We start from the raw sequence: 24,191 nt of genomic DNA, 5'->3' as shown, positions 1-24,191 counted from the left end.
CAAGGACAGCCCCAGCTTCCTTAGCTGGAGCTGAGGTACATCTCCAATCCTCTGCCCTAGAAAGTTTTGAGGTAAGGGTAGATTATTTAATAAATTACTGTGTTATGTTGAATAAACTCCAAAATACTAAAAGACCAGGGAAAATTAGAGATGTACAAAGCTTTTTTTCAAAGCTGAAATATGTTATATCCTCATTTTTACTTTTGGGTTTTGGTTTCTTGAGTTTTTGGTCTTTTGAAATTTTTGGAAATGCATTCCAAATGCATTTGGAAGGTATGATGATATCAGAAATTGGAACCAAAGTTAGTCAGATTGGGTGGGTGTGAGGGGTGGGCACGAGGTGGGGACACATTAACATTTTTAGAATTGTGTTCTGGAGGATCTCTAAATCCTTAACTACTTTCCTACACCAACTTTGGCTTTTTAAAAAATGGACAGGTACTAGTTTAACATCTGATCTACCCAGTATAATCTTTGCTTTCCAGAGGCAGTTTTTACTTTCTTTTCTCACCCCTTAGATTAACCAGCTATGGGCAGCTACTGGTAGTATTGATTTGATCTCTTACAGAAGGAAAGAATAACCACCTGAGATTTGTGGCCTAGGTTTGGCCTGTTACTCAGGGTTCCACTGACCCTGAAGGGACTGTTTGATCAGTGTTGGCAGTGACCTAGAAACTTCTGCATCCCTTAATTCCTCCCCAGCAACCTTGCCATTCTGGGCTGTTAACTTGAGTTTGAGTCCTATGTGCAAGACTACTACAAAGCAGAGCTGAAGTCCTTAGGTAACCACCTTTTTTTTTTCTTTTTCTTTCTTTTTTTTTTTTAGATAGCAGTGTTTTTCTAGAGACCATTAAAACCTTATTAAAATTCAACAACAGAAGCCCTATAATTATTTGGATAGCTGGATTCCAAAAGGCATAACAGCTCTCTGGGTGGCATAGCCCATGGCAACTTGTGAGAAAGCAGACACAAACATGTTCTGTTAAGAAATCTTTAGATCCCCTTCCAATACACAATCAGAACCACACTAGAAAACTTGTCTCTATAGCTTTCTATACAGCTTCCAAGACATTTTCTCCCTAGAAGTTCAAGATTGGAATTTATTACAGCAGTGTGATAGCCTGGAGACATATGTTCAAAGGACAGTCAATGAAGGATTTGTTTAACAATCAATGAAGTATTTGTTACTTATAGGCACAGAAGGCTTTGTACACTAAAAAAGTAAGTTTCCTTCCTAACCCTACTACCCTCTTCACCCACACTTTCAGAGGTCACCACTGATACCAGTGTCTTGGGTATCCTTCCAGATATATTCAGTACACACAAAAGCGTATGCATTTGTATTTAAACAAATGATGACATAATATACACACATGCATACTGTTCTGCACATTTTTCCCCTTAATGATCTATTTTAGTTATTACTCCATATCACTACTTGTAGAACTTACTCAATTTTTATGGCTACATAACATTCCATTATTTAGATATACCATAATGTTATTTAACTTCACTGATAGGCATTTAGGTTATATCCAATTTTATGCTGTTGAAGCAATACTTTATACATATCATTCCATGAATTCTGTTTCCTAAATGTGCAACTGTATTTGTAAGATGCATTTCTGGGTGGAAGACCCGTGCATTATTAATGTGTATAGGTATTGCCAACTTGTTCCTGAGGAGATTATACTAATTTATCCTGCCCTGGCAACATAGGACAGTGTCTACCATTTTATTTATATCTTTATCTACCCGCTATTTTTTCATGCTTTTTTTTATCTTTGCCAATCTGATAGGTAAAAAAATGGTATCACACAGTTTTAATTTGCATTTATCTTATGGGAAACATTAAACCTATTTTTATATGGTTAATATCCCTATGTACTTCCTCTGCAGTGAACTGTTTATATCCTTTACTCATTTTCCTATTGAGTTGCTGGTCTTTTTCTTATTGGTTTATTGGAACTGTCAATACATTGTAGAAATTAAAGCTATTTATATATTGACATAATTAGTCCTTTTCTATGATATGGCTGCAAATCTATTTTTCATATTTTGATGTTTGTCTTTTGACTTTATGGTGTTAAGGTTTTTTTTTTTCCTGTGGAGTGGAAATTATCAATATTTTATTATGACTGTGAAGTTTTTATCTATTTTTAAAATATCTTTATATATACATATATACATATATATATATAAACATACAAATATAAAATCATTTACATACATTTTCTAGTGTTTTCATCTAGCACATTTATGGCATTGTTTTTTCTCATTTAAGTCTTTATTCCTTATTTTGGTATAAAGTGAAGGGCATTCTGTGGAGATAACTTGAGTTTTGACTGTGTGGAGGAAGTGTTCTCTTTTTAATTGGTGTTTGGCTTACAGCACCTGGACACATTCTATTAGTTTCTCTTCTGCAGTGATGGAATGAAGCAACCTGCTTTGTGGCAGATGGGCAGCACGGAGTTCTGATGGCTGAAGTGTAGTTAGATACAGGACAGTGACAGTTTTAAGTTATGAGATTAATGGCAGTTACAGAGGCCTAGGTTAAGGCTGGGCAAATTACCAGAAAGTAAGGTTTGAGGTAGTAGTAAAGACCACTTAAAAAGCAGTCTCAGCACTGTCACAGCTCAAGATGAGTGTTCACAAAGGCCAGTTTAGTATATGGAGAGCTCCAAGTGAGCATACTATTCCTAAAGGTTGGGAGTTGTTTGTGGCCATTTCCCCTGAGACAGCTACAGATTACTTGGTTGACTCTGTTCTTAGAGTTCCAAATGGGAACTTGAATGAATTAAGTGAAGTAATTCTCAATCCTGGATGCTGCATTACAGACTACAGGAAAGTTGTGACTGGGAACCCCAGCTAAGGTTGAGAACCATTGTTTAATGTAATCAGTCTGCAATCCCTTTGAATCAGGGATTGCAGTACATGTTGCCTCAGTGCCTCCAAAAGTGCACACAAATTATCTGGGATCCTGTTACATACAGATTCTGAATCAGAGGTTCCCGAGCAAAGCTTGAGATTCTGTGTGTCTAACAAGCTCCCAGATGACAAGGAGGCTCCTGGTTTCCAGATCACCCTTGAATGCTTCAGCTTGTTGCTCAGTGTGCAAAGTTTGGGCTTTCACCACTCCACAACAGTCAGTAAGCATGTTTCTACCATGATGCTGATCTCTGGCAGAATTGCTTAGTGTGGTATGGAGAGCACTGGGGTCATATGGCCTGTTTTCCAGTTCCAGTGGCTCCCCCAATTAGTTGTAAGACAGATCTCTTAAAAGTACTTAAGTCCTTCACCCTCTAATCTCTAACACGATAGGGTTGAGTTGGATAAACTGCAAGGTTTCCTTTGTTCCTGCCTTCTCCTGTTCTGGTCCAGAGTGTTTTCAGACTCCGTGGAGACAAGGAACCAGTGTTTTATGTGCAAGCAGACTCTGTAGTTAGGACCCTTTCTTCCCCAGGGGCTGGGGCCTAGTCTTAACTTTGGATTGCTTGGGGAAAATAAAACTAACACATGTTAAAAAATTAAAGAAAACTTGACATTGAATTGTAAGCTATCATAACTACAGAACGAATGCAGGGAAGCTAGAGTTGAGTGTCTACCAGGAAAGTCAGTTGAGATTTGAGTTAATTTTCATTTATTGGGCCAGACAGACTGTAGTACTAGCTCAGGGGGCAGTTCCTCATGCTTTTATGTTTGCTTGTCTCTACAAAAGCAACCTTCAACAGTGAAGAGGAGAACATATTTTTCTGCCTTAAAACAGCATAGGAGAAGGCCTACTTCTGTGAAAGTAAATGTTTGAAAGGAAGCTAATATTCTATAAACTCTTTTTTTTCTATATTTAATTTTTCAAGGCTAATGTTGACTGTTAAGAGATTGATACTGAAAAGAAATTTACCATATATATAGGCTGTGTCAAAAATCCCATGTATCTCCTTACAGACACCAATAAGTAGTATCAGAAAGTACCCACAATAGAAACAACATCCCTTAAATTACAAGTAATATTAAAAATGACACATCTCTCTATCTTAATTCATTGGATAAGAGATCAGATAATACATTTAGATTTTATAACACAGGTGTATAGGAATTTTTGACTTAACCTCTTGGTGTCAAAGGAGATGTATTTTGCCTTGTATTAGAATTTGCCGTAAGAAGAGGTTGTATGATCAGCCCTCATGAAACAGAATAGTTACCTTCATTTGATGAATCAGATTCAGTACACACAGTTCAGTTCTAACTCTTCTCTGAATGTCTAAACGGGTTTTTTTTTGTTCCCTCTATAGCTAGATTATTTTCAAATTGCAGACTGCCAGTACTTTCTGTCTCACAAACACGTATCATTATGGTTTTACTGTATTTGGTAAATCTTTTATATAATCAACTATTGATTATCTAGTATAATGAGGGTGATCATACAATGTAGTAGAAAACCATCTAGTTTAGTCATTCAAGTCAAACTATTTCATGATTTAGGAGCCTCTTTCTGTGGTTATAGGAGGCCCATTCTCAACAGCAGGAAAACTCATCTAGTTTTAACATAATAAACACAATATAGGTCATTTTATAGAAAGATTATTTTAGTTGCAAGTGACAGAAAGCCCAATCCAAGTTGGGTGAAGCCAAGAAGGGGCTTTTTGAAGCCGGGTAATCGCAAAATTTGAGGGTAGAACTAACTTTAAGTATGGGTGGTGTAAATAGTGTAATCAGGATCTGGTCTTTCTGCATCTCATGGCTTTGCTTTCCTCTGCATTGGCTTCGTTCTCAGGCTCCATTTAATTACTTGATGGCTGCCAACACTGCCAAGGCTGCCCGTCTTCCTGGTTGAAATCCAGTCGAAAAGAGAATACCGTTCCCCGTCCCCTAACTGAAGTCCTGAACTGTTTTCATTGGCCCTGAGTAGACTGCCCGTCTGAGTTTCTGAGGTCAGCAGGACTGATGTCCTTATTGGCCAGATCAGAGTTCTTTGATCATTCTCATAGTGGGGAGGCCATGTCCACACTGACAGGGAAGTAGGGAATGCTTCCATAGAAGATAATTGACTACTCTTCCAGAAGATGGGGCAATAAATAACCTGATGTAAAAAGCAGCAACAAGAACTACACTCACTACATATATCTTTCTCCACTTAAACCAATATTAAATGTCATTTATGTTGTCTAAATATAGAGATTTCAGTGGTAAAAGGACATCGGGGATGTACTTTGTGTTTAGATGATACAGAACTAGAATTAAAAAAAATGATTAATTCTACAAAATGTATAACTTGAATGAAATAATAAAAGGTGATTATATTGGATACCTAATAGCTTACTTTACAGGGAAGAATGATACTCAAAATGTTTAACAACCTGTGGCAGTGGTATCAACCAATCATAATAAGTTGGATCCAGCCAATTAGAACTGGTGCTGATCAGGACCAAACAGCAGCATTCTTTTGTGAGTGCTGGTAAAGTGTCAGCCCAGGCAACCAGGAGGCATTGTAAAGGTGCTGCCAGATTTCTCAGAAAATATAGTTCCTGTATTAGTTTCCTAGGGCTACCATAAGAAAGTACTATGAACAGAATGGTTTAAAACAAGTACATTCTCTTATAGTTCTGGAGGTTGGGAGTTGAAAAGCAATATGTCGGCAGGGCAGCACTCCCTCTAAAAGTTCTAGAGAAAAATCTTTCCTTGCCTCTTCTTGCTTCTGATGATTGGTGGCAACTGTTGGCATTCTTTGATTTGTAGATGTACCACTTCAGTTTGTGCCTCTGTTTTTCTGTGGCCTTCTCCACTGTGTATCTGTGTCTCTGTAACCAAATTTCCCTCTTCTTGTAAGGATGCCATTTGCATTGGATTCAGGGTCTACCCTATTCCAGTATGACCTCCTCTTAACTTTATTACATTTGCATAGACCCTGTTTCCCAAATAAAGTCACATTTACAGGTTCCAGGTGGACATGAATTTAGAAGGGACATTATTCAAACTAGCTCAGGTACCTAAAATCCAATGCTCTTACATTGTTGGCATGACACAAAATTAAAAAAAAAAGAAGCAATGTTAAAATGTACTATAAAATTTTTCTTTTCTTATTTTATAGATAAAAACTGGATTTTTGAATCTTATTAATAGTATTTAAGTGAATTATGAATTGTTTTAGTTGGAATGCTATTCTGTATTTTAACTGCTGCGTCAGAGTCAGTAATCTCATCTTCATTAATTATAACTATTTCTGTTAAAATGTGAATGTTAGTGGGGCGCCTGGGTGGCGCAGTCGGTTGAGCGTCCGACTTCGGCCAGGTCATGATCTCGCGGTCCGTGAGTTCGAGCCCCGCGTCGGGCTCTGGGCTGATGGCTCGGAGCCTGGAGCCTGTTTCTGATTCTGTGTCTCCCTCTCTCTCTGCCCCTCCCCCGTTCATGCTCTGTCTCTCTCTGTCCCAAAAATAAATAAAAACGTTGAGAAAAAAAAAAATTAAAAAAATAAAATAAAATAAAAATAAAATGTGAATGTTAGTATGATAGTTTGGTGGAGAATTAATAATATTCATTGATACGTAGGTATGTTTGTACATGAGGTATTACATTTTTATACAGGACCTTTTTTTTTTTAAATTTTTTTAAATGTTTATTTATTTTTGAGACAGAGAGAGACAGAGCATTAGCAGGGGAGGGGCAGAGAGAGAGGGAGACACAGAATCCGAAGCAGGCTCCAGGCTCTGAGCTGTCAGCACAGAGCCCGAGGCGGGGCTTGAACTCACAGACCACGAGATCATGACCTGAGCCGAAGTCGGATGCTCAACCGACTGAGCCACCCAGGCGCCCCATATACAGGACCTTATTGAATTCAACCAAATTTTGCTTAAAAAAATGAAACTGACCACAATTAGATAAACATTATCCATTACTGTATTTAAGAGCAAATATAAGAAAGAGGCTAGCAGTACAAATTGGTAAAGGGCTTGGAAATCCCATGTTCCCCATGGAACATTTGAAAATGGTGGTATTGTCATCAAGGTTTTAAAGAATGAATGGCTTTGTAGAAAAGAGTTTAGACTCTGGAGAGCAGAATTGAAACCATTGAGTTAAGGTTAAAGATAAACATTTCAATGCAGTATAATACTTTCTCAATGAACAATGTACTATGTATGAAAATGGAGGCGGTAGTCATGTAAGGGAGTAAAGCGTGGGTTCCTGGAAGTGCTCAGGCAAGTGCTGCATAATTATTTCCCTGTGACGTTTAATGGAGATCTTGCCTTAAACAAGAAGTCAAAATGGAAGGTCCCTTCTAACTTCAAGATCTGTTGCAAGTTCTCCTTAAATTTCTCTTTTTATATAGGCCATGAAATCAATATTAATATGTGATGAAATATTTCTTTAAGTTTAAATGCTTTTTAACAGCTGCCAACGAGAAGTTTTGCTCTATGACTTATGTGCTATGGACTGCTTAGGAAGGAGCAGGGAGATCTAAGAGAAGGGGGAAACATCATTAATAAGTGAGAATGGTAGAGGATTAAAACTTCTATTCAATGAGTAGCTACTATGTCCAGGGTTTATTGGATGAATTTCTTTATCCATATTATCTCATTTCTTTGAATGTATTTAGTTTTTTATTGCTCAGTTTGAAACTTATGGAAAACTATAGTACTTAAAATGATGAATTCTTAAAATAATTGGCATTTTCTTGTGTATTCTTTGGTGATGCAACACAGGACTGTTCTGAAGGCTACATGTGCAAAACACACTTTCAAATTAAACCCGAGACTCTGATGTCACATTCGGGAACATCTGCCTGTGTACAGACATGTCTTCCCATTGAGGTAAGTGGTTTAATATGTCTTATTCTCCTTTTCAGTCTTTTTGAAGTATAAAGGAAACAATTTAAATCTTAAACATATATTTGAAAACATTAACTGGCATTGGATCCTGGGCCTGCTGTAAGGCAAAAATTGAATATCATTGGTCAGGAAGTATTTTCTTCTATAATATCGAAAGCAGGAATTGTGGTAGTGTAAAGATCTACTGAGTCCTTACAGACTCTGAGCCTTCACCCTTTTGGTTTCTCTTGGATCTGAAGACCACAGATGACTTCCATTGCCTATTGATTTTTCTCCAGTGAAATCCTCCCAGGACAACACAGACATGTCCCTTAGCTGATTAATACATAGCTGGAGACTTCTTTGCCTAGTCTGCCTTTAACTCTTTTCCCTTTAAAACGCTATGCCTTTTAAACTATGCTGGATCTGGGTCTCATTCCTTAGGGGACTTTAACCTTGACTTAAAAATCTTCCTAAATTAAATTTTAATAAGGTGCTGATGGCTTAGTGGTTTTCTGGGATACTTTCAATTTTATTTTTATCAAAATGCAAATAGCTTTCTTATATTGTTATTGTTAATAAAGAACTTTTTATATATCTATGGCAAAAGTAAACAAGAAATATGTAAAGAGTACAAAAACTGCCATATGTCCTTTAACTGGATGTAGCCACTATTATAATAAATATCTTTCCACAAATTTTCTGTCGTACAGACATGTACATACTTTTTTTTTTAATGCACAAGTAATATATCATAGGCTTCTTTACATGTCAGTAATTGTAGAATTCCATAGTTCTTTAAATGGCTTCATTGCATTTCATCCTTTGGATACACCATAATTTTGTAGAGCCCATTCTGAAGTAAAGTACTTGAATTCTAAAATAGAATTGATGGGGATCTAATTGCCTCAACACAAAGGAAGAAAATACTAATGCTTGGAATTCTGAGCATTCTGGTAAAATGCGAGATTACGAATTTCTTGTGAAGGAAGAAAGAACCATTTCCTAGGACCTGTTAAGTCAGACCCATTTGGCAATCTGGCATTAGACTCCCACCTCTCTTTCCCCACTGCCTGTGTATGACACTGGCCTAGAAGTAACTCTTGCCAATATAATTCAGTTTGCAAGTTATTCTTGGGGGTATTGTGCTTGGTAATAAGCTAAGTGCCCCTGGGTAGGCGCTCAAATCCTGATTACTGCTTCGTAGTTCAAATAACCAACATCACATTAGGAAGCTTTTCAATTCATTATATATTAACTTAAAAAATGCACACAGAAATGGTGATTTAAAAGATGAATTACCAGTTTATGCCTAACAAGTTGGCAGAGATTTGAAAAGAACTAAAAAGCAGTGTTGACAGTGTGAGGGAACTGACACTTTCTGGTTGATGTTTTAACTTCACAGAGTTTAAAGACGGGCACATACTACGAAAAATCTATTCCAATTCTAGGAATTAACCTCATAAAATAGAAATCTTTTCAACATTTTCTAACAAATTTCAAACATGAAAAGGTTGCAAGAATTTAGCAGTCAACATCCATATACTCCTCACCTAGAGTCTTTCATTGACATTTGCTGTGCTTGCTTTATTACATGTCTGTCCCTCTATTCATCTATCAGTACATTTTATTTTTTAATTTAATACTTTTACCTCAAAGTAAATTGAAGACAAATATTCATAGAATTATTGGAAATGTACACAGAGATTTAACTGCAAGTACATTCATTTCACCATTATTTATACTAGCAAAAAATGGAAACTGCGGAAATACAGAACAATAATGGATTGGTTAATTATGGCACATCTCTGTGATGGCAGTTGTGATTCAGTAGGCCTGGAATGGGCCTGAGAGTTTGCAGTTCTAAAAAGTTCCTGAATGCTGCTACTGCTGCTGGGCCAGCAATCACATTTTGAGAACCACTGCACTGCTCTATAATAGAATGCCTAGCATATTTGAGATGCTGCGCAGCTGAGATGGTTAGTTGAACTGATGTATGACAGCATCGATATTGCAGTAATCTTGGTGAGATGAGAGATATCTTAGGTTGGGTTCACCAGAAGCAGAGCTTGAGATGGAGGTGCTTATTCACTAATTTGTTAGGGATAACTTTTAGAAGGGAGTGAGTGACAGAAGCAGGATAGGACAAGGGATAAAAGCTAAGGAAGAATGTGCTCTCAGGTAGAAACTAGCTTGGGTCTGACCCCATGGGAAGCTCTGGAGCACAAACTACGCCTAGATTTACTTCTGCTTTGTGTCATTGGGATGGGTCTTTTTGTACTCTGTGACAATTATTGGCTTGTCGGTCATTCATTGGATGAAATAGAGGTAGACATAGCTTCCCAAGCAGGGTGTCTCCGGTGTTACTAGGTATTCTGCTTTGTGTTATCAGCCAACAATCAAAACAGCTAAGTGGGGATGGGTACACTGGCCTTAAGGGGAGGTGGGTGGGACCTCAGCAGTGTCCACTGCCAAAGAGTAACCTGAAACCAACAAAATGGGATCTACAGCGCAATATTTATATAAGTTCTGTATTTAGATGAAAGCAGGGAGATGATATTATTTTGGAAAATGTGTTTATTTTTCATAGAAATATGCCATTATGTTAACATGTATTTGAAATGAACTAATACATATAATATTTTTTGATAATGTTAGTGTTAGTTGCTAATACAGTGAATGCCAATAGATACAACTTACTTTAAAGCTCATTGGGATCTCCAATTAATTTTAAACATGAAAAGGGATCCTGAGACCAAAAAGCTTGAGAACCACTCATCTAGATCAAGGAACTATTACGTTATTACATGTGAAGAACACTGATAACTAAAATGTATAATAAATGAATACACAAGTAAGAGTTAAAACAAATGAATCATAAATAGAATTCATCCATGCAGAGAAGCATCTCAGGGGCCACAGGTGAGCTTGCAAAGATTACTATGAGGAGTATCTGGGGCTTTGGAGACATTAAACTGCAAATGAAGGCCTAGGCAAGTTAGTTGTCTTCAGATACCTAGAAGCCTCTTCTGTGGAAGAAAGAGTAAATTTACTCTGCTTCTGAGGATAGAACTATTTGTGTTTGTAAAGTATTCTAGATAATTCTCTCTAATGTTTAGTGTTGCCTACAGTGAAATCAGTCAACTTGCAGAGTTGTATACTCCCTCTACTTTTGTGGAGATATTCAGCAACAGAGTGGATAACCCTCTGTCTGGAATAGTGAGTGGTCATTGACTGAAATGTTGAGATGCTTAAAGCACCAGGCAGATGATGAATGAGTGAAGTGGGTGTATCAAAAGTGGCAGGACTGTGGAGAAGTGGACATGGCATGACTCATCCAATAGGGGCAGCAGACATACAGCTCCAGGTGGATTTTCAAGACAAGGCAAAGATCTGGATTTTTGTGTGTTGGCTTAATTAAAACAAAAGAAAACAAAACAAAACAAAATTGTGCAGGTCACACAGACTATACCTATGGGCTGCACATGGTCCTCAGGCCACCAGCATGTAACCTAGCCTCTATTATAGAAATAAGTCCTTTACCGTATAGAAGACTAAGCTAGGGGACTGCTAAGTTCTCTTTAGATTTTAAAGCCCAAAAGTTCCAAATCTGTACATTTCTGATTTAAAAGTTTTTAAAGGAATGACTTTGCTAATAGTTGCTTCAGTTTTGTTTTGTTTTGTTTTGTTTTTATTTTGGCCATGTATGATGTGGGAAATCTACTCACTTCCTTGTCCTAACCAGAACCAGCATTCTTGATTGTAGAAAGATAGCTGGATTCATGATTTTTATGACTACAAAATTATCTCCAATGGTATGTATATAATCATAGGATTTTAAAAATCAAAGTGAAATATAATGGAATGTATAAGTGAAGTAATTTGAGAAAATCACAATCTATATCCTTTTTGAAATTTTTAAAATGTAATTCAAAATGGTAGTTAAGAGAATGAGAGGGTATACACAATTCTCTGAAATATAATGGCGTGCTGTTTAGTGTTGGCTTTGAGGAATAGGAATTCTTATAGGTTAGTCATATTAGATAAGACAGTTATTGTTGTGGGTGCCTGGGTGGCTCATTTGGTTGAGCGTCCAACTCTTGATTTCAGCTCAGGTCATGATCTCAGGGTTGTGGGATCGAGCCCTGCTTTGGCTCCACTCTGAGTGTGGAGACTGCTTAAGATTTCTCTCCTTCCTCTGCACATCCCTTGTGCTCTCTCTCTCTTTTTTTTAAAAAAAGGACATTTGTTGTTGAGAGTAGTTAATATGATTTGCTTGTGACATTTCTGAGTTTGTGAAATAACAACAAAGACTTTGGAAATTTTTAAGCAAAGTATTTTCCTTAGCAGTCACCAAAAGAAATCTATTGCCTCAACTTAAAATCGTTGATATAAATGAATTTTTCCTCTTGAAATGGTGTCAGAGATAGGTGTGGAGCATATTTTATTTATTCATTTACTATCTTCATTACTTTAGAGCCTCAGGTTGTACCTTCAGATTACATTTTTTAAAACTATGAAAATGATAGAGTCATAAAGATAGCAATAGCATGCTACTGGAGAAAGGATTTTTGTCCTAGGGCCTTGTAGTTCACTAACTGGGACTTTCCTTAGTCCAGGGCAGGTAGAATATTATAGAAAGCCCTCAACAAAAACAACCTATCATAAATTCCCTGAAGCATAAAGCCGAGAATCAGTAACTGGAGATGATCTCAATTGCCAAAAGAACATATTCAAGAGAATGATGATCTTCTGAGGTAACCAGGTCTTCAAATATACTCATTTGCCCTAAGGGTTTTATTAAGTGGCTTCTAGGATGAGTTCCATTTTGTATGTCCAAAATAGACTCCTATGTCATAATGTTGTGTGTATGTGTGTTTAATAATGGAACAAGTGACAAGCAACGGCTCTCAGTGTTAACAATTTCTTTGTAAAGCAACTGCTATTTTTAGACTGAAGTATAGACCTGTTGGTAAATGTAACTAATGAGTAATAAGCATGATTACCCCTAGTATTTGAAGATGTAATTATTAAAGCAATGTTAGAATACCAGAAAGCCTTTTATATTTAATGTGCATTGATACAAATGGACACATGTGTAGTAGTCAGTCAGTTTTTATTTATTGATATGATGAATTTAACACTGATAGATAAATGGGTTGTTAAAGAAAATAACTATTAATACAGCAGATCCAATTGCACTCTTGTGTTTTTCTTGAGGTATTTTGATAAAATTAAAAGACAAAGCAAATTTTTATTTTATTTAGAGTGCAAATATGCCATAGAGTGATGTGGTATTTGAAAGTGGGGAGTATAGGATATGCTCAAAACCAACCAGGTCCGATTAGGATTTGCAGCTGTAATTAAACTGTGAATTATTACACTAAATATAGTATTTATTATAAAATTATATTTCTGTACTCTATGACAGAAGTGTTTGTTAAGTTATTCTTAATACTCGCCAGAAAGTGCATATAAAGATGTGGCACTAGAACTGCCTGATCTAATGAAATCTTAGGGGTGTTAAAGCAACTTAGCGTTCTCTTGTGAAGCCAGGGAGTCGTACAGGGAAATGTTTCACTTTCCTGAATCTTCCTTCTTCTCCAGGCCCTACGTACCTGAATGAATATTACTTTGCAAAATTCAGAGTGTGTTAGGTTAATTGAGAACCTATAGCCTTAATGTCTTTTTAAAAAAATGATTTATTTTTGAGAGAGAGAGAGAAAGAGAGAGAGACTGAGGGAGGGGGAGAGAGACAGGGAGACAGAGGATCTGAAGCAGGCTCTGCACTGACAGCAGTGAGCCCCATGTGGGGCTTGAACCCATGAACCATGAGATGATGACCTGTGCTGAAGTTAGATGGTCATCCAACTGATCCACCCAGCCGCTCCCCTAAATGGCTTCCTAAGGTTAGTTCTACGCTGGAAATTCTCTGTACTCTTTTTTCCTTGGCAAAGAGAGAATCTATTTTTTGAGAGAAATCAAGATGAGTCAATTCAGGTAGATAACTAATTTTTTTTCTATTTATCAAGTCAGTAGAAAAGCTTTTGTAAAGATACCTGGCATGGCCATTGTATTTTATCTCAGCAGCAAGTTATATTGGAAAGTTTCCTTTATGTATAGCTCTAATATTGAGGCTTTTTAAAAATCAAAAGTAAGGTTATTTCTAGCCATAGATGTGTACTTGAGAGAATACTGGACTGATACATATTTTTTTAATTTTTTAATGTTTGTTTTTAAGAGAGAGAGATAGAGTGCAAGCAGGGGTGGGGGTTGTGGGTTGGGCAGAGAGAGAGAGAGAGAGAGAGAGAGAGAGAATCCGAAGCAGGCCCCAAGCTCTCAGCTGACAGCAGCAAGCCCCACGTGGGGCTCAGTCTCACAAACCATGAGATTATGACCTAAGCCAAAGTCAGACACTTAACTGACTGAGCCACCCAGGCACCCCTGAACTGGTATTTCTGTATCAAAATCTGACAAGCTTTCAATGTGGAATATTTATGTCCAGTTATAAAGGTCTAACAGGAACCAATTGTTTCTGAGAAGGACACTTAATGTATTACTTTAGTTGTTCTAATTGTATGTTCCTACTGTTTCTTATAATGAGTTTGAGATGCTTTCCACGAAATACTTTAAGAAATATACTTAATGGATTGATTGAGGGTTTCAAACTTTATTTGGGTACTTTCTCATGGAGAATTTCTGAGCAGGATATCTTGATTTTACAATCAAATCTAAAATAAATGAAAGTGAAACCATTATTTTGCACTTCTTTCTCCCCCTTTGATTTTTAAAAATTTTTACTTAATTTCATTTTTTAAACAAGAGAAAGAGTGCACATGAGTGCAAGCAGGGGAGGGGGAGAGGGAGAGGGAGAGAGAATCTTCAGCAGGCTCCATGCCTAGCCTGGAGCCTCTTTAGGGGCTTGATCCCATGACCTTGAGATCATGACCTGAGCTGAAATCAAGAGTCAGCCACTCAGGACACCTGGACTTTGGCTCAGGTCATGATCTCACAATTTGTGAGTTTGAGCCCTGCTGCATCAGTCTCTGCTGATGGCTCGGAGCCTGGAGCCTGCTTTGAATTCTGTGTCTCCCTCTGTCTCTGCCCCTTCCACATTCAGACTCTGTCTCTCTCTCTCTTTCTCAAAAATAAATAAACATTAAAAATTAAAAAAAAAAATGTTGGATGCTCAATTGACTGAGCCACTCAGGGACCCCAGAATTTTTTTTTTTTTAAGCCAGTGGAAACTCAGTGTATGGTTGGGGATAGGATACATTGCTTGGAATATAGTACAATGAGATTTGATCTTAACAAAAGATTAAATAGAATCTAAAATATTTGAGTTTTCAGAATTATTAATTATATTTAAAATCCTTTTTTTCCCTTAGTTAAATTGAAAAAGTTAATTAAAAGATTATTTTCTGGAGGAAAAGAAATATCCATTAGCATAATTTTCTATGCAGGGCTCAAAAACAATGTTGTCCTATACTCTAAAGAAATTGAATGTTACAATGGAAATGTGTGATCTCATGGTGAACTGTAATCTTCTAGATGTTTAGAGGGTTGTTTTCTTGGTAGCTTGAGAGAAATTAGTTACTTGTTGGGATTTTTTTTTAACTGTCAGATAAAGATTAACTGTTGTACAGAATATTATTTTACTGTGGAACCATCGCTCAGAACTAGGGACAGTTATGCATATAGATGGCTACTTACATAGTAGGACTCTATAGCTCCCCATATTTCTCCCACTAGTACCTGAAGTGCCCACTATTAAAGAGCTTTATTAAAAACACAGATAGATTTTTTTTTTTTTTTTGCAGGGAGAGAGCAAAACATTTTCAAATTGGGTTAGTGGTTCCAAACCCTACTGCTGAAGTCTGAGCACTGATCTGGTTAGATTACTCTGATCACCACTGTGTCCTTACAATCTAGCCCAGTGTCTGGCATATAAATGCTGGAAACTAATATAGCCTGTATTTTAATTTTTGTAGATTGAACTATCTAGAATTTCCCATCTAATATACTGCTAACTTAACTAAAAGTCCGCACTGTTAGAATAAATATTTTATCATTATTAACTTACAAAGTTTTGGGGAATATTTATTAAAGTTTATTTCTGGATTTATGTGCCTAAGGTAGTAGACTGTGGAAAAAATGAAGTATTGGACTTTGTTACAGTTTTTCAAAGTGAAAAGCTAAGAGGAAAAACTAAGAATAAGGCATCAAAGTGTTTTTAACAATATTGCTTCTGATTGCATAAATGGGACATGGGAACTTCAATAATGTTTTTCCATATGGTGCTTGCAAATTTGCTATTTTAGAGGTATTCTTTGCTCTTAGCACATTGTTAGTCTTTTGTATTTGTGATAAGCATTGAGAAGTTATATCTAGTTCTAGCTGACCTCAAAGGAGTCTTAGTTGCAGAGTACAGGTTTGTCTCAGCTGTAGTTTAGAATGGATTGGAAAGAGTAGGAAGGCTATCAAGCTGGCAGTACTACATAAAGAATGTCTAGATGGATGCCTAAAAGAATGCCTTCTTTGGCTGGTGGGTCAGAGGGTACAGCAGCCTGGGTAATTAAATGTGGTCTCTCTTCTCTTGTTGCTCATCCCCAGCATATTTTGAAGGAAGAGAAGTTGTAATCTGAAAGTTGTAAGACTCTTGGATGAGAGAGTTAAAATGACCATTGACTAATCTTGAAGTTCTATTATTAATGCTTTCTTTCCAGTAACTATTTTTGAAATAAGTAGTTCACCCTCAGCATCACTTTGGGTTTGTTAGATGTGAAACAAAAGAGAAAAAATATAATGATGATCTCAAACTATGTAATTCTCCTGTTTATAGACTTATTTTTAACTATATTTATACTTTTCTCCCTCTGAATGTGCTCTGTACAGTGTTTTTGTCTCAAGACCCTCCATGATATCAGTCCCTTTTTTATTTCTCTTGCTTTCTTACTTAGTCTTGACCTTGCCGTCTCAGTAATGCCCACAACACCTAAGTTCCATGGTCCCACATTTTTATGCCACACTTATGTTTCCACTTCTTTGTTCTATAATCCTGTCTCACCTCTTTCCTTCACTACCTGATTTCTTGAATAAGCAATCTGTAATACCTTCACTCTTGTCACTCATTTCAACTTCAAGTCTTTTTCTATTGACTTCTATCAAAATCAAGCTATGGAGATTGATTTCTTCTAAGTTACTAGTTACCTTGTAATCATCACATCTAGTGTTCTTTTCCTCCTTGACCACACTGCAACGTTTGACGCTATCGACTAAGACCTTTCTTCATAAATTCTCTCTCCTTTTTGACTTTGTGACACTGGGGACAAAGTATTCTTTTTATTCTCTCTTTCTAACAGTTTATTATCACTATTATTCTGTGGCTAATATCTTCCCGAAGTCAGAATCCTTGGGGAGTGCTGAAGGTCAACTCATACAAACAAAGATGAATCCAGAGGGCAGGGTGGAGGTGAAAATGAGAAGCCAAGTCAAGAGTCATGACTACAGAACTAATCAGAGGATCTTGGGCAACTACCTCGAATAAAGCTGAAGTGTCCATAGCTTTTCAGTTTGACAGCTGGCATTTTGACAAATCAGACTGACTTAAAAACACATGGGTGGAATCTGGCAACAAGAAACTTGAGGGCTGGGATTCCATCTGTTCCTCTGTCCCTTTGGCTGCCTTATGAACCCATTGACCAATCTTTGTTTCTACACTGACTTTCAATATTTAGGGAAGAGGCTGTAGCACATGCTGGACATTCTTGAAGTGTGATTCTAACTTCCAAAATGTTTTTCCAAATCATACTTATTTGGTGACACAAGGTGTTGGAATTGACCTGGCAGGAAGTCTAGTATCTTGGGGATTTTTTTGTTTTTGTTTTTGATTGTTTTGTCTTTCTTTCTTTCTTTCTTTCTTTCTTTCTTAACCACTTATTACATCTCAGGCTCTGGGGAATGGCTGTCGGAGATCTACATGGTGGTGAGTGTAGAAGGGAATGTTGGTAAGCAAGAGTGGCTCTGCATTAAAAGTAATTTGGGGCTGCACATGTGAGTGTTGAGACTTTAGACTGATTTGAGAAGTAGTTAGAGTTTTTAATATGGTTTGACTAAATCTCCCCTTCTGAGGAGCAATAGGCTGTCTGTGTTAGGGCCTTGACCAGATTGTTGGTACGTTGTTAGGTTCCTGAATCTGGGATCTCCATGCAAGTTAATGAGGAGGACTGAGAAACAGAGAGACAGACCAAGTCAGAATCTATTAATGAAAGCTGAGATTCAAACACCAAGAAGAGTAGTACAAACATTTCCCCCCAAATTAGAGGGAATGATGGTGTCACAGGTTTGAAGTTAGGCAGAGATGAAACTGCAGTAAGGTTAGGTAGGGAATAAGGAGGACATGAGTGATTGCCCCAGCCATTCTGGAGTGTGCTGGATCTTCTTTGCATTTCACGAATGAATAGTATTGGAGTGTGTCAGACAAGTTTAAAGAGTTAGAAGGAGTCAACAGGCAGTGTGAATATGTGGGTAGGAGAATCAGATGAGTTCTATAATTTGAATGTGCTTTCTCCTAGCTCTGGTCCTTGTCTGTGTTCCCTGTTTTAGTCTATTGTTTGTTTGAGGGTATCTGGTGAGTCTTTCTGGATGTTCTACAGCTGTTGCCGATATTGGTTGGTAGCTGGGGGTTATTTATATCTTTGCTTAGAGGTGATAGGAAGCAACTTAGTGGAAGCTGTAGTCTCTAGTGTTATCCCCCTACTCAACTGCTCAAATCCTTGAGCATAGGATTCATAGCTTAAACTTACCTTGTAGCATTTTCTCAGAGAATCATTTTGAATGAGGCGTCTACCAGAAAAAATATTATAAATAACTACCAATAGAAAGTTTTATTCTATAGAAAGGCTTTTCTTGTGAAAATATCCAATGTGGCATTATTGCTCTATGATAGGTATTTTGTGAAATAAAAAGGTAAAAAAAAGTGAGAATATACTTGTCTGAAATCTGTTGTTTATAGAAGCTCCAAAGTATATTAACATGAAATTTCGATTTTTCCAAAAAGACCAAAAATATCATATTCGATAGAAGATCTTTTTTGAAAAAAGTTTATACAGCTTCCATACTTGTACGTATGATTGGTAGTTTAGTGCTCTTTTTAAAAATAATAAACAAATGAATGTTTCAGGAAACCTGTGCTAGACTGAATCAGGTGGAACTGATTTAATGTTATGGATAATTGCATAATTAGTGCTATAAAAAATAAACCATACTATCTACTTGATGGACTGGAGCTGCTGTGAAGGAGGTGTGTAATTATACAATCAGCATCCTCCTCCTATGCTGATTCTAGGTAATCCTTTTTCTGCCTTGTCTGAGAAGGGGCTTCCTGTCTTGTGTTTCCTGATGTTATTTAAGTGAACAGAACTGAGCATTGAATAGTTTCCAGTCCCTTGGTAAGTCTTTCCCTGTCCTGTGTCTATGTGAGTGCATCCTTTGAGACCAGTGGCTTTCATACTTTTTGATATAAACCCACAATAAGAAATGCATTTTATAGTAGGACCCAGTATATTGCATATGCACATACCTGAAACCAAGGCTTATGAAACAATTTTTTAAAAAATATAGCCTGTTTTACTAGTTATTCTTCTGTATTTAATTTTTTTAAAAATGCTCGTTGAGGCCCACCACTTGATTTCAGAACCTGCTAATGGCTTATGACTCTTATTTGGAAAATACTGCCTAGACTTTTGGTGATTGCTAATGTTAGTTGAAAGGATTCTGAGAGTAGTGTAATGGGGCCGCCGTGGGCTTTGGGTAGCAGGTGGCATGGCATGGTTGAAAGAGCAAGGGCTTTGGAGTTGGGCAAATTTGGTTTTAAATCCCGACCTTCCCTCATTTTAGCTGTGTACTTTGAACATGTTACTGAACCTTTTTGAGCCTCAAATCCCTCATCTGTAAACCTGGGCCCCAAATACTTAAGGGAGTCAGGAGGTGGGGAATTGGGGGCTGAGCATAAGTGGGGTTGATGTGTGCATTAAATGATATGGAAGAAACAACTGGCCAGCGCTGTGAAAATAAAACACAGTGCTTCATAAAGTTTATATTCCTTTCTCCGCTCTTTCTCAACATCAAACATATCAACAGTCGAAGGGTACTGTAACAGTCCCTTCCTCAAGGGGTGGTTTATGAGGATCAAATAGGATAATGGGTGCAAGGATTAACAAATGTTAATTTTTATTAATGCAACTTAAGGCAGTTTTACTGTTTCAGAGTAAATGTGTGCAAGTGGATAGACTTCTACAAGGTTAATTGACAACACTGGGAAACAAAACTGGTGCTGAATTTCTGTGTTGTGTTGTGACTGTTAGCAGCAAGGATTATTTTGAAATACAGCGGTATCGTGTGTTGATACTGGAGAGCTGCTACCAAAGCTGCCAAAGGATGATTTATAACAGAGCCCATTATAAATTGCTGTATACAAGTTGTTCCATATTACATCATATGTGGAATTTAAAGAAACTTTAAAATTAGTCAACAAAAGATTTTACTTCATCAAGACCTGGAAAATGAATATCAGAAGACAACTAATTACCTCTTGTATAATATTTGTGAAATTTTCTTTACCTTAACCGGAATACAGTATATTACTGTAATTGTGAGGGTAAAAAAAAAATTTAACCTTCATCTCACTGCATGAAATCTTGGAGAGGGGAGAATTTTCATTGTACAATTGTACATGGTTCTAAAACCACCTCCTTTTGTTTAAATGTGTTATAGTTTTTACTACTTCTGAAATAGTTCATGACTTCGAAGTGCTGTTTCCTCGCTAGTTACAATTTTTAACTTTCTCACCTGAAATGAAATTTCTTGGTCTCTATACTGTCTGTACTCCTCTCTTCCATGCATTTTTTTCTCTGAAGTTGTACTGATATTGTGATTATTTAGTGGTAACCTGGGCTTTGTTGGTCATGGAAAGGGATATAAATCAGCCAAGGCAAGTATGAAGCAATGGCAGCTACAAAGCATCTTTATGTCTTATTTTCCATGGTGTCCAGTCTCTACTTGCTCTGAAATGTCTCAGTCTCACGTTAGGCATATGTTGGTTGATTGTACTTAATTTCTCTGACATTTCTGTTTTCAGACGCTTCCATCACATTAAGAAATACCCTAATGCTTGTGTTAAGTTCAAATCACCCTTACAGGCATTCAGAAGAAAAGGCCCGGCTCCTTTAAGACAGAAACACCTTTTTCTCAGCCAGAAAGCTCATTTTAAAACTGAAGGGCTTACCCAAAAAGGGCTTTAATGTAAATTGAATATTGATAGAGAAAGGAGGTTAATTAGCCTTAGTAACTTGGTTGCTAAGGAAGCATTTTCCTGATTGGGAGGGAACTCTCCTGGGTGTTCTGCATCTTGTTGTGGACCTAAGAAGCTTTGTTTTATCTCTTGCTTTCTGTTTCTGAGTTGGAAGAGGAAAGAGCAGAAAGCTATCATAGGGATGAAAAGCTGTGGGAAGCAGATGGTTGTTCTCTCTTAACTACAGAAAGAGAGAGCTAAATACTGACTAGCAACAAGCCAACGCCAGCAAGGACTCTTTGTTTAAGGCAGACAGTTGGAAATACCATGAGGGCAAGATATAAAGAACTTGCATGGGAGAACATAGAGAGGTTGGACTAGGGTTTTTTCAGTCCCTGAAAACATTGCAGGTGAGAGAAATTAAAGGACGTTGTGAATGGATATCCAACAACCATGTCAAATAATAGGATTACATGTTTTCAACATGGTTGAGGTTATTAAGAGAAGTTATTTAGCTTGTATTTACTTTACATTTGGAAGGTTTTATTCTCTATTATATATGAAATTTGGTAGATTTAGAATTTGTTAATCTATATTTTAATAAAGAATGTTTAGTTACAGATATTGCTTTATGTTAGATGGTTTATTGTTTAGTGTAATAGAAGTGACTTTGAAGTTAATAAATTAAAATTTTTCCAGTGAAATGCTTTTTTTTCAAAACAAAAATGTCTTTGAATATCGACTAATCCATGTATGCTAAGTTCTCTGGTTATCTTTAAGTAATTTGTGAAAGATTATTTCCACGTACTAAATGGTACTTGACTAACCTCAGGGAGTTAGTGCCTATAGTTTACTTAATTTCATTTTTTTTTCATTCACTGCTTTGTTCAACAAATATTTTTTTGAATATCTGTTGAGCACCAGGCATTGTGTTAAAGGGTACCAAAAGAAATAAAGCACTCCTAGGAGGTAGTGATGCACTTCTTAGGAGAATTTGGAAAGTGAAAATAGTTTTGCTGGCATTTTATGGTCTGTGTTAGATTTTCTAGGTTTTCTTCATTGTTAGCATTGAATATTATTATTTGTTGTACTGATTACTGTATTATTTGTTGTCTTTAGTTTTTATGGCACTTTTAAATTATAAAATTCTTTTCAGCACTGTTATTTGGATTGTTTTTAATAGACATAGACTTAAAAATACACCTAGAATTTTGTGGCTCCTCTTATGACCCTGGATAGGGTCCTCATTGATAACCTGTCTGGAATTTACCTGGTTTTCCTGGCCATTCAGTTCTTATATGCTGAGTGTGATAGGAGGATCTCAGCGGAGAAGCAAAATTTGGTGATCCTTTTGAAGGCCTCTGATTATAATAATATTCTCAGAGAAGCTAGTTTACCATGGAATTACTTAAGTATAACCAGAGGACTTAGTAAATATATGGGTGGTAATCAGTGATGACTCTAACACTACAAGGCCAGATGGCATTATCAAGTAAAACACATTAATAGAATAATAGACTAAATTGGACACCTTCAATAAGATAGGGATAGAATAATATATTAAATGTATGGAGAGTACTCACTGGTCTCCTTCCTTTTTTTTTTTTTTAGGTTTATTTTTTTGAGACAGAGTACACATTTGCACATGTGTGAGTGGTAGAGGAACAGAGAGAGAGAGAGAGGGAGAGAGAGAATCCCAGGCAGGCTCTACACTGTCAGTGTAGAGTGGGACTCAGGGCTTGAGTGCCACAACTGTGAGGTCAAGAATAAGTTAAGCTGAAATCAAGAATTGGTTGCTTAATGGACTAAGTCACCCAGTCGCTCCTCCTTCCTTTTTAATGTGGAGGTACGAGTACATTCTGATAGTTAAAAAAATTTGCATGCTAGGTCCACACACTTTCAGATTTATCTGCTCCCTAATTCTAATCTTACTTCACAATCTATTGGTTTAGACATTTTATATCCTTTGCAACTTGGATTATCTTTTAAAGATTTGAAGTTTAGTAAATGAACAGTGTCTTCAGGAGAAAGGAGAGCAACAATTATGAAGTTTGATGTTAAAAGGTAAATATTTTGTAGATTTTGAGCACAGTGATGAATAATGAGAGAGCACAATGAGAGAAACGGAGGTTAGTAATGACAATATTTAGTGACCCTTTGGATGTCACATTTATTTTACTCTGCATTATTTTATAATAAGAGCATTGTTTATTTTTTTTGTAGCTGTTAGAGAGACTGCACTGAGCTGAGATTAAAAAAAAATTTTTTTAGAACTCAACTGCTTCTATTAAGATGAAGCCCAGCTAGTAAACTCATTAAGTAAGGACCCTAGGCACTCCTCTGGTGCGGAGACTGAAAGCACAGTATTGCAGACATCTTTGCATCACGGTCATGAATGACCTTGAAGGAAACCAGCACTTCATAAAGCAAAATCCTCTCTGTGGCACTTCGTTCTGATTTGATTGATGCTTTAGAAAAAGCTGTAAGATTTTCTTTTCTTTATAGTGTGGGGGCTATACTCCTTACACTTCATAGATTTTTGCACTTGTCTGGAGTATTTTGTTGGCAGGTTCTTATAGGTTCTGATCTTTCACTGACTACAGTGCAAGTAAGCAGTGAAATCACTCTCCTTTGATCAATTATTATTAGGGAGTGAGGTCTTGGTGCATTGGGATCATAGTTTTTACGAATGGAAGAATACTGACTTTCTAACTTGAGTGTAATACAATAATTTTTCTTCCATCATAATCTTTCCATGCATCTCAGTTGGCTGAAGGGTCTTTAATACTGAGGTTTTATGATTTATATTATTCAAAGGATATATATTTCTGTCTAGCCACTATCCACTGTACTTTCTTAGATTGATAGCTTCCCTCCTTTTAGTTTTTACCTTAATGTCCAGTGTAGGTTTTTAGTATACGTTTTTATATCCAAAGAAGAGAACACTAGAAATCTTAGATGATAAAATGATTATTTTACCTCTTCAGAGTTACTTGGTCATCTCCTACATAAGCAGTTATAAGTAAGGATCATGCAAAGGTGTAATCATTCATTTGTCTGCTGTGACCACTGCTGTAGGAACGCCAGGAGAAAATTCT

General features: G+C 36.8%; 1 protein-coding gene across 10 annotated transcripts in view; it reads left to right on the top strand.

Annotated features, from left to right (window-relative positions):
- The window catches only part of ATG10 (autophagy related 10), a 450,172-nt gene that overhangs the window by 230,164 nt on the left and 195,817 nt on the right, over positions 1 to 24,191 (top strand). For all 10 annotated transcript variants that reach the window (XR_008423811.1, XM_053907238.1, XM_053907237.1 and 7 more), the window contains one exon: positions 7,698 to 7,805. Coding sequence is in view for 9 of the 10 variants with exons in the window: in XM_053907238.1 (XP_053763213.1) it covers positions 7,698 to 7,805 (108 nt within the window). In the remaining variant the exon portion in view is untranslated. The remainder of the gene's footprint in view (positions 1 to 7,697; positions 7,806 to 24,191) is intronic.

The sequence above is a fragment of the Panthera pardus genome, unplaced genomic scaffold (assembly GCF_024362965.1).
Source record: "Panthera pardus isolate Hobbes unplaced genomic scaffold, ASM2436296v1 HiC_scaffold_2, whole genome shotgun sequence".
Taxonomy (NCBI): domain Eukaryota; kingdom Metazoa; phylum Chordata; class Mammalia; order Carnivora; family Felidae; genus Panthera; species Panthera pardus.
This window is presented reverse-complemented; position numbering and strand designations above follow the sequence as displayed.